Here is an 11176-nt window from a genome sequence, read left to right as displayed (position 1 = left end):
AGGCACACAGGTGGGGTCTCCGCCAGGCACACAGGTGGGGTCTCCGCCAGGCACACAGGTGGGGTCTCCGCCAGACACACAGGTGGGGTCTCCGCCAGACACACAGGTGGGGTCTCCGCCAGGCACAGGTGGGGTCTCCGCCAGACAAACAGGTGGGGTCTCCGCCAGACACAGGTGGGGTCTCCGCCAGACACAGGTGGGGTCTCCGTCAGGCACACAGGTGGGGTCTCCGCCAGGCACACAGGTGGGGTCTCCGCCAGGCACACAGGTGGGGTCTCCGCCAGGCACACAGGTGGGGTCTCCGCCAGGCACACAGGTGGGGTCTCCGCCAGGCACACAGGTGGGGTCTCCGCCAGGCACACAGGTGGGGTCTCCGCCAGGCACACAGGTGGGGTCTCCGCCAGGCACACAGGTGGGGTCTCCGCCAGACACACAGGTGGGGTCTCCGCCAGACACAGGTGGTTTCTCCGGCGGCTCCAGCATCCGCCTCTCACCTCCAAACATGGCCGCCGGGAGCCTGCACTTCCGGGTTCAGGGTGTCCTGTCCGCATCCGCCCCGCTCGGTCTGGTATCTGGGCCCCCGGATCTCTCCCGCTCCCCTCCGCCGGGACCGACCGCCGAGGACACAGGGTAGGTAGCTACCAGCTCCGCCGGCCGCTCAGGTACCTGTACCGGGGAACCTTCCTCCCCGCCGCCTTCCTCCGACAGTGACTCCGGTCGCCCAGGCACCTGTGCCGGTCAGCGAACAGCAGCTCCGTCGGTTCCCGCCCTCCGGCCGTATGTGGCCCCCGTCCCCCACAACTCCGGCTTACGAGGACCCCCTAAAACCTGTCCTTCTAGCCCCTGGAGCCGAGGGGAAGGGCGTCTTCCCGGTTAATTGTGTTCTCATTGTTAGGTGGACGACCCGAGGACAGAGGATCCCGATCTCCCTTGTGTGCGGCCCGAGGACAGAGGATCCTGATCTCCTTTGTGTGCGGCCCGAGGACAGAGGATCCTGATCTCCCTTGTGTGCGGCCCGAGGACAGAGGATCCCGATCTCCCTTGTGTTCAGCCCGAGGACAGAGGATCCCGATCTCCCTTGTGTTCAGCCCGAGGACAGAGGATCCCGATCTCCCTTGTGTTCAGCCCGAGGACAGAGGATCCCGATCTCCCTTGTGTTCAGCCCGAAGACAGAGGATCCCGATCTCCCTTGTGTTCAGCCCGAGGACAGAGGATCCCGATCTCCCTTGTGTTCAGCCCGAGGACAGAGGATCCTGATCTCCTTTGTGTGCGGCCCGAGGACAGAGGATCCCGATCTCCCTTGTGTGCGGCCCGAGGACAGAGGATCCCGATCTCCCTTGTGTTCAGCCCGAGGACAGAGGATCCCGATCTCCCTTGTGTTCAGCCCGAGGACAGAGGATCCCGATCTCCCTTGTGTGCGGCCCGAGGACAGAGGATCCTGATCTCCCTTGTGTGCGGCCCGAGGACAGAGGATCCTGATCTCCCTTGTGTGCGGCCCGAGGACAGAGGATCCCGATCTCCCTTGTGTGCGGCCCGAGGACAGAGGATCCCGATCTCCCTTGTGTTCAGCCCGAGGACAGAGGATCCCGATCTCCCTTGTGTTCAGCCCGAGGACAGAGGATCCCGATCTCCCTTGTGTTCAGCCCGAGGACAGAGGATCCCGATCTCCCTTGTGTTCAGCCCGAGGACAGAGGATCCCGATCTCCCTTGTGTTCAGCCCGAGGACAGAGGATCCCGATCTCCCTTGTGTTCAGCCCGAAGACAGAGGATCCCGATCTCCCTTGTGTTCAGCCCGAGGACAGAGGATCCCGATCTCCCTTGTGTTCAGCCCGAGGACAGAGGATCCCGATCTCCCTTGTGTTCAGCCCGAGGACAGAGGATCCCGATCTCCCTTGTGTTCAGCCCGAGGACAGAGGATCCTGATCTCCCTTGTGTTCAGCCCGAGGACAGAGGATCCCGATCTCCCTTGTGTTCAGCCCGAGGACAGAGTAGCCCGAGGACAGAGGATCCCGATCTCCCTTGTGTTCAGCCCGAGGACAGAGGATCCCGATCTCCCTTGTGTGCGGCCCGAGGACAGAGGATCCCGATCTCCCTTGTGTTCAGCCCGAGGACAGAGGATCCCGATCTCCCTTGTGTTCAGCCCGAGGACAGAGTAGCCCGAGGACAGAGGATCCCGATCTCCCTTGTGTTCAGCCCGAGGACAGAGGATCCCGATCTCCCTTGTGTGCGGCCCGAGGACAGAGGATCCCGATCTCCCTTGTGTGCGGCCCGAGGACAGAGGATCCCGATCTCCCTTGTGTGCGGCCCGAGGACAGAGGATCCCGATCTCCCTTGTGTTCAGCCCGAGGACAGAGGATCCCGATCTCCCTTGTGTTCAGCCCGAGGACAGAGGATCCCGATCTCCCTTGTGTTCAGCCCGAGGACAGAGTATCCCGATCTCCCTTGTGTTCAGCCCGAGGACAGAGGATCCCGATCTCCCTTGTGTGCGGCCCGAGGACAGAGGATCCCGATCTCCCTTGTGTTCAGCCCGAGGACAGAGGATCCTGATCTCCCTTGTGTTCAGCCCGAGGACAGAGGATCCCGATCTCCCTTGTGTTCAGCCCGAGGACAGAGGATCCCGATCTCCCTTGTGTGTGGACAGAGGATCCCGATCTCCCTTGTGTTCAGCCCGAGGACAGAGGATCCCGATCTCCCTTGTGTTCAGCCCGAGGACAGAGGATCCCGATCTCCCTTGTGTTCAGCCCGAGGACAGAGGATCCTGATCTCCCTTGTGTGCGGACAGAGGATCCCGATCTCCCTTGTTTGCGACCCGAGAACAGAGGATCCCGATCTCCCTTGTGTGCGGCCCGAGGACAGAGGATCCCGATCTCCCTTGTGTTCAGCCCGAGGACAGAGGATCCTGATCTCCCTTGTGTGCGGACAGAGGATCCCGATCTCCCTTGTGTGCGACCCGAGAACAGAGGATCCCAATCTCCCTTGTGTGCGGCCCGAGGACAGAGGATCCCGATCTCCCTTGTGTTCAGCCCGAGGACAGAGGATCCCGATCTCCCTTGTGTTCAGCCCGAGGACAGAGGATCCCGATCTCCCTTGTGTTCAGCCCGAGGACAGAGGATCCCGATCTCCCTTGTGTTCAGCCCGAGGACAGAGGATCCCGATCTCCCTTGTGTTCAGCCCGAGGACAGAGGATCCTGATCTCCCTTGTGTTCAGCCCGAGGACAGAGGATCCCGATCTCCCTTGTGTTCAGCCCGAGGACTGAGGATCCCGATCTCCCTTGTGTGCGGCCCGAGGACAGAGAATCCCGATCTCCCTTGTATTCAGCCCGAGGACAGAGGATCCTGATCTCCCTTGTGTTCAGCCCGAGGACAGAGGATCCCGATCTCCCTTGTGTTCAGCCCGAGGACAGAAGATCCCGATCTCCCTTGTGTGCGGACAGAGGATCACGATCTCCCTTGTGTTCAGCCCGAGGACAGAGGATCCCGATCTCCCTTGTGTTCAGCCCGAGGACAGAGGATCCCGATCTCCCTTGTGTTCAGCCCGAGGACAGAGGATCCCGATCTCCCTTGTGTTCAGCCCGAGGACAGAGGATCCCGATCTCCCTTGTGTGCGACCCGAGAACAGAGGATCCCGATCTCCCTTGTGTGCGGCCCGAGGACAGAGGATCCCGATCTCCCTTGTGTGCGGCCCGAGGACAGAGGATCCCGATCTCCCTTGTGTGCGGCCCGAGGACAGAGGATCCCGATCTCCCTTGTGTGCGGCCCGAGGACAGAGGATCCCGATCTCCCTTGTGTGCGGCCCGAGGACAGAGGATCCCGATCTCCCTTGTGTGCGGCCCGAGGACAGAGGATCCCGATCTCCCTTGTGTTCAGCCCGAGGACAGAGGATCCCGATCTCCCTTGTGTTCAGCCCGAGGACAGAGGATCCTGATCTCCCTGGTGCGAGGCCCGAGGACGAAGAGGAAGGAGAAATCACAGGTGATAAATGCAGATAGTTCTAATACTGATGTGAAAAATGCAAGGAAGGAAGGAAGATCTCCAGCAGAATTGTTAATGTTGATTGATACAAAAGTGCAAAGTGAATGCACAAAAGAGAAATGAAATCGGCCTCTGGAGGCCCTTCAGCTTGAGCCGTGAGAATGAAGGCAGCAAGGCCACAAATGGCCACGTATGGAGACGGGAAACTTGTGTGTCATCGAAGATTCCTCACAGCCCCCGTCCTCTGACGACAGCTTTACACCCCTCATCAGTGGTGGCCAAGAGGCGCCATGACTGGTGGCCAGGAGGCTCCGTGACTGGTGGCCAGGAGGCTCGATCTCTGGTGGCCAGGAGGCTCGATCTCTGGTGGCCAGGAGGCTCGATCTCTGGTGGCCAGGAGGCTCGATCTCTGGTGGCCAGGAGGCTCGATCTCTGGTGGCCAGGAGGCTCGATCTCTGGTGGCCAGGAGGCTCGATCTCTGGTGGCCAGGAGGCTCGATCTCTGGTGGCCAGGAGGCTCGATCTCTGGTGGCCAGGAGGCTCCGTCAGTCTCTGATCAGTTCCCGGAGCTTTTCGTCTGTTTTTCTCTCTCCTTTTCCACTGGTACAGGTCGGTGATGGTGGGGCCGTGTCCTCTGACGCAGCGTCCGTCCAGCCTTCTCGGTCACATCACTCTTATATTCCTTGGCCGTGTGTTGGTCACTGTCCTGTTTCAGTACAAGTGATGGAGGCACTAGGTGCCGACCAGAGGATCTGACATGTCGCTGCAGAACGCTCTGTTACCTATGCTGTGTAATGTGCTTGGGATTTAGAATAAACCACCCCAGGGTGACCAGCAGAGCCTCCACCATCACATCTCCCCTCCATGATTCATCAGGGGCACCACACATGGAGAAACCATCCGCTCTCCTTTTCTCCAGCTCAGACATGGCGGGTTCATAGTGTTTGTTTCAAAGTAGCTATAAGTCCATCAGGTCTAACCAGTAGCTGAACATGCGGATCCAGAGGACGGAAAACCCCCTGGGGCCGACACTAATGGCTCCATATTAGGGGAAACTTCCTCCCAACTCCACACACGGCGATCAGACGAGATCCCCGGATCCACGTCCATCACAGAATCCGCGCCCACAACCTATAGTTATCAAGAAAGGCGTCCGGACCTCCTGGTAATTTTAATTGCGGAGTCACAACCAGCAATCCAGAATACCACGGCCGAGGAGAACCACGGTCTCGCTCCCGAAATAAATGCAGGGTATATATAAACAGATGGAATACTCCCATAGAATTAGAAACACCAAAAGAATTGGAGTTCATAGACCACCACAAAATGAATAAAATGTAAGCAGTTTATTAAGTCAATACAAATAATAAAAGCCATACATATTGGCAAAAAAGGAGGAGAGTAAGTGTAGAGACACACTGGTACAGCAAAGGAGATAGGCAAGGACTCATAAGTAGCCAGGGGTAGTATAGCAAGACAAATAAATCCCTATGATCAGCAAAATCAATGGGTACATCACCTACACCATAATACATATAATTGATCAGTTAGTCCTGCGGGCACAGTCCCTGCGTCTCCTTGCTGGCCCCGTGACGCGCGTTTTGCGTAGATGCTTTCTCAAAAGGGGAGAGTTTCTCACAGGGAAGAATACATAGTCTCACTGCTCGTACAGTAAAGAATCCATAGTCTCACTGTACAGTAAAGAATTCATAGTCTCACTGTACAGTAAAGAATTCATAGTCTCACTGCTCGTACAGTAAAGAATCCATCGTCTCACTGTACAGTAAAGAATTCATAGTCTCACTGCTCGTACAGTAAAGAATCCATCGTCTCACTTATTATAGTGAAGAATTCATAGTCTCACTGTACAGTAAAGAATTCATAGTCTCACTGTACAGTAAAGAATTCATAGTCTCACTGTACAGTAAAGAATTCATAGTCTCACTGCTCGTACAGTAAAGAATTCAGTCTCACTGTACAGTAAAGAATTCATAGTCTCACTGTACAGTAAAGAATTCAGTCTCACTGCTCGTACAGTAAAGAATCCATCGTCTCACTTATTATAGTGAAGAATTCATAGTCTCACTGTACAGTAAAGAATTCATAGTCTCACTGCTCGTACAGTAAAGAATTCAGTCTCACTGTACAGTAAATTCATAGTCTCACTGTACAGTAAAGAATTCATAGTCTCACTGCTCGTACAGTAAAGAATCCATCGTCTCACTTATTATAGTGAAGAATTCATAGTCTCACTGTACAGTAAAGAATTCATAGTCTCACTGCTCGTACAGTAAAGAATTCAGTCTCACTGTATAGTAAAGAATTCATAGTCTCACTGTACAGTAAAGAATTCATAGTCTCACTGCTCGTACAGTAAAGAATCCATCGTCTCACTTATAGTAAAGAATTCATAGTCTCACTGTACAGTAAAGAATTCATAGTCTCACTGCTCGTACAGTAAAGAATCCATCGTCTCACTTCTTATAGTAAAGAATCCATTCTTAGATTAGGGTTTGAGCAAAGGGGTGGCTCACATGAATTGGCTAATTTATGCGATAAGTATCTTCATTTCTTAACTTATTTTTTACTTATTGTCTATAACAGTAATGCAGGTACAGTTTCGTATATTCAATGTTTGCATAATATAGCGTTTCAGATTGCTGCTTTAATTTGCTAGTTCTATTAAGTGGCTCTCTCAGCTTGCATCTGTTCATACTTGTTTTTTTCTGTTTGGAAGTGCCGATCAGTTTTTTGATATGTCAATAATAAATACGTTAAAAAGAAAAGGGCCCAATACTGAGCCCTGTGGTTCTCTATAGGGGTCAAGTTGGTACCAACCATTTCAAATCCTGACTCCTTAGAGCACAGTACTGATTTCCACTGATCTAATGTCTAGTCCTTGTGTTGCTCGGGCCATACAAGTCTCTTTTTCTTGTTTGTTGTCCTCAGTAGCTGCATTTTTGCAGCAGTTCAGCCATGAAGGGTACTTTTCGCAGTTTCCTCTGGACAGTTGGTTGGGATATGTCTGTGGATCATTTGTGACAGGTGTTATCTGGGGTGCTGTCAGATTGTGGTTCCTGAGGCTGGTAACTGATGAACTTATCCTCTTCAGCAAGGATCATTTTTGGCTTTTCCTTTCCTGGTGCGGTCCTCATGAGAGACAGTTTGTCATAGGGATTGATGGTTTTCATAACTCTATTGTGGATGCCTTCAAGGTTCTAGCAGTTTTCCAGATGACTGACCTTTATGTCTTGCAGTAATGGTGGACTGAGGCTTCTCTTAGTTGATTGCTTCTTACTGTATTCTGCCTTAGAAGTGGAATAGGCTCAGCCCTGTATAGAGCTGTTCACCAACACGGTCTTTGCAAAAGACTTGATGGGCACTAATCCTTTCTGAGGTCGGGGAATCTACTAATGACCTCTTAACAAGGCGACCTGTTCATTTCCAGGTAAAGAGCTCATGAAGCTTCAGAGAGAGTAGCTGTGTAAAGCCGTCATCGGAGTAACGGGTCGAAGTCTTCGGTGTCGCACATTCTGGGCCTCTTTCATAGTTTTGCTGCTTTCGTTCTGAATCTACAATGTTCACATTCCGATAAGAACAACAACAACTATTGTTTGGTCAGAGGTGTGTAACTCTATCACGATGCCGTGTGTGTACAGGTGCCTATATCTGTGGCTTAGGATGTCTACACCTGATGTGTATGCTCGCGTGGAGTTGGGGTAACAACATGGTGATGGGGCAGTGACTGAGTGTTTCCTCTTTTCCAGACAGTATCTTGTTGCCGTGGCTAACGTTATGAACTGCGCGGTTTCTACTACAAGCTCCAGTTTGCCGCGCCGACGCCTTGTACTGGGGATACTGGTCCTGTTACTGGTGGACGTTATCTGGGTGGCTTCGTCAGAGTTGACATCTGTGAGTCATGAGACAACGTTGTTCTCCTTTTATATACGTCTCCTTTCTACATGGTCTGATACATGCCCAGCGTTCACCATCACAGGGACCCTCCTGGCCGCAGCCCCTCCTGTATGTATACTGCCATCATCTCCAGACTTGTCCATCATCCACCTGCTGGAATATGTCCTGTGCATAGGGGAGCAGTGGGCAGTGGACATCTTGTAGGCTCGTACAGATGAGCGCTCCCTGAACAGCCAGCGAGAAGGAGATGGCTCGGTGTGTCCAGCTATATTGTCCTCGTATAGTAAGCTGCAGAACAGGCTCGTACAGATGAGCGCTCTCCACCGGACGAGGTGTGTCCAGCTGTATTGTCCTTGTATAGTAAGCTGCAGAACAGGCTCGTACAGATGAGCGCTCCACCGGACGAGGTGTGCCCAGCTGTATTGTCCTTGTGTAGTAAGCTGCAGAACAGGCTAGTACAGATGAGCGCTCTCCACCGCACGAGGTGTGTCCAGCTGTATTGTCCTCGTATAGTAAGCTGCAGAACAGGCTCGTACAGTTGAGCGCTCTCCACCGGACGAGGTGTGTCCAGCTGTATTGTCCTCTTATAGTAAGCTGCAGAACAGGCTCGTACAGATGAGCGCTCCACCGGACGAGGTGTGTCCAGCTGAATTGTCCTCGTGTAGTAAGCTGCAGAACAGGCTCGTACAGATGAGCGCTCCACCGGACGAGGTGTGTCCAGCTGAATTGTCCTCGTGTAGTAAGCTGCAGAACAGGCTCGTACAGATGAGCGCTCTCCATCGGATGAGGTGTGTTCAGCTGTATTGTCCTCTTATAGTAAGCTGCAGAACAGGCTCGTACAGATGAGTGATCCACCGGACGAGGTGTGTCCAGCTGTATTGTCCTTGTGTAGTAAGCTGCAGAACAGGCTCGTACAGATGAGTGATCCACCGGACGAGGTGTGTCCAGCTGAATTGTCCTTGTGTAGTAAGCTGCAGAACAGGCTCGTACAGATGAGCGCTCTCCACCGGATGAGGTGTGTCCAGCTGTATTGTCCTCGTGTAGTAAGCTGCAGAACAGGCTCGTACAGATGAGCGCTCTCCACCGGATGAGGTGTGTTCAGCTGTATTGTCCTTGTATAGTGAGGTGCACAGGAGACTAGCCGATCAGGTGGCTGCTCCTCGCCCGCTGTCTGGGAGTGACGGGTCTCTGCCTACCTGTATGTATACGATGCGACCTGTCACTGCAGAGGGTGAGGAGCAGCCATCGGGGGACCGAGGTGCACAGGAGACTAGTCGATCAGGTGGCTGCTCCTCACCCACTGTCTGGGAGTGACGGGTCTTTGACTACGTATATTTTTAGGATGCGACCTGTGTTATTGGACCTGACAGCTTCCCTTCAAAACCTTTTTTTTTTGTCCAGAAATAATTTTTCCAATAAGTGTGAAGGGACACCTATTGCTCCTCTACGAACTCCCGAAATGTCTGAAGCGAAGGTGGTCTTGAAGTAATCAGATAACAGTCGTGATCAGCGTCCCCACTAGCTTTTTTAGAGTTAATTTGCATATTTGAAACTAACACTTGTTTAGAAGAAATTAAATTTAAGGTTTGGTCAAGAATGCAAGTTTCATGCTAAGCGATTGATCAAGCCTCCTCTAAAAAAAAAAAAAAAATGTCCTTGTAAATGTTGTGATACAACATGAGGAAGGTCCACGGGGGCTCATGCGTGGGCTCGTGGTGGCGCTAAGACGTGGGTTCATGGTGGCGCTCAGGCATGGGCTCATGGTGGTGCACAGGTGTGGGCTCGTTCTGGCGCTCAGGTGTGGGCTTGTGGTGGCGCTCAGGCATTGGCCCCTGGTGGCGCTCAGGCGTGGGCTCGTGGTGGCGCTCAGGTGTGGAGTCGTGGCGCTTATGCATGGGCTCGTTCTGGCACTCAGGCGTGGGCTCGTGGCGCTCAGGCGTGGGCTTGTTGTGCTCAGGAGTGGGCTCGTGGTTGTGCTCAGGCATCGGCTCGTGGTGGCGCTCAGGCGTGGGCTCATGGTGGCTCTCATGCGTGGGCTCGTAGTGGCACTCAGGCGTGGGCTTTTGGCGGTGCTCGGGCGTGGGCTCGTGGTGGCGCTCAGGCCCATAAATTACACTCCCAAGGTCCGCTCTTGATGTTTACGTCTTGCCTGTCGTGTTATGGTGTATTTCTTGCATTTTTTGATTATTTTTTTCACTCTGTCTTTCCTCGATTTGTGATTTGACCATTGCTCGGGGATCTAGATCTGTTGCGGTATGGGAAGCACGCTCCACCGTAGAGCTCCATCTCACTGTGGATGAACTGTCCCGGCGTGGCTTCTTCAGAGTAGACCAATCTACCAATTTTGGCCAGAATTTAGATTTTCACCTCGGTGATGGCCGCTTCCACCTTAGACAGTTACTTTTGCATTTGATATCCAGGTCCCTAAATAACGCCGCTTCCCCATGTGAAGAGTTGAGGTGTGACGCTCATTAATCTGTGTGTAGCGCTGATCAATGATGAACATTCAGGTAAGATGGCCTCCAATTATTTGCCCTCAGGATTAGGTCTACTTCCAGGTACATCTTGTAGTCAGACCCAGTAGGTTTTCATCTCTTGTATGTCTTGTGTATCTTGTATTCTGTCCAGCATTGGTAAAGGCGCTGCTCACAGTGACTGGCTGCAGCGCTGTTCACATGATATGACGCAGGCGATGATGTGCAGAACTCCGGTTCACCCCTCTGTCCCTACGAGTATGGCTGCCGCTCATGCCTCAATTAATTTTTTTCCAGTACATATTTCAGGAGTTCAACAAGCCATTTTTCAGCACTTTTGCGAAGACGTCGATGTTTGTCTTATATTTGCTGGGATTTCTTATCTGGCGGCCGTGGAGACACCAGTGTGCCAAACGTCTGCGAGGAAAACGCTCCAATCTTGTGAGTTTTTTTGTAGTTTTGCTCTATAATAGGTTGAGGGAAGCAATGGCTCTGAAGGCGCTAATGGGGTTGTCCAAACTGTCCACTACTGGACCACTTAAGTGCCCCACATAACGTGATCCAGACGTATCCGCACGTCCTGGACTGTCGCTGCCATGTTGGCATTTATGGGAATCACGGCACCGACATTGCAGGACTACCCGGAGCATTCTCGTCCTGCAGCACCCCTCACCTCCCTGCATATCCGGACCTGGCTCGTCCTGCAGCACCCCTCACCTCCCAGCATATCCGGAGCAGGCTCGTCCTGCAGCACCCCTCACCTCCCAGCATATCCGAACCTGGCTCGTCCTGCAGCACCCCTCACCTCCCAGCATA

General features: G+C 53.2%; 1 protein-coding gene across 5 annotated transcripts in view; it reads left to right on the top strand.

Annotated features, from left to right (window-relative positions):
- The first annotated feature begins 484 nt into the window (after window positions 1–484).
- Window positions 485–11176, top strand: part of SLC35F5 (solute carrier family 35 member F5) — a 335251-nt gene continuing 324559 nt past the window's right edge. For 3 of the 5 annotated variants that reach the window (XM_077273436.1, XM_077273435.1, XM_077273438.1), the window contains exons 1-3: window positions 485–630; window positions 7739–7883; window positions 10658–10801. In XM_077273436.1, coding sequence (XP_077129551.1) covers window positions 503–630; window positions 7739–7883; window positions 10658–10801 — 417 coding nt within the window. In that variant the 5' untranslated portion in view covers window positions 485–502. Of the gene's footprint in view, window positions 631–7419; window positions 7596–7738; window positions 7884–10327; window positions 10397–10657; window positions 10802–11176 lie in introns of those variants that run through there. The other 2 variants (XM_077273437.1, XM_077273439.1) reach the window with 2 other exon arrangements.

The sequence above is a fragment of the Ranitomeya variabilis genome, chromosome 7 (assembly GCF_051348905.1).
Source record: "Ranitomeya variabilis isolate aRanVar5 chromosome 7, aRanVar5.hap1, whole genome shotgun sequence".
Lineage (NCBI taxonomy): Eukaryota > Metazoa > Chordata > Amphibia > Anura > Dendrobatidae > Ranitomeya > Ranitomeya variabilis.
This window is presented reverse-complemented; position numbering and strand designations above follow the sequence as displayed.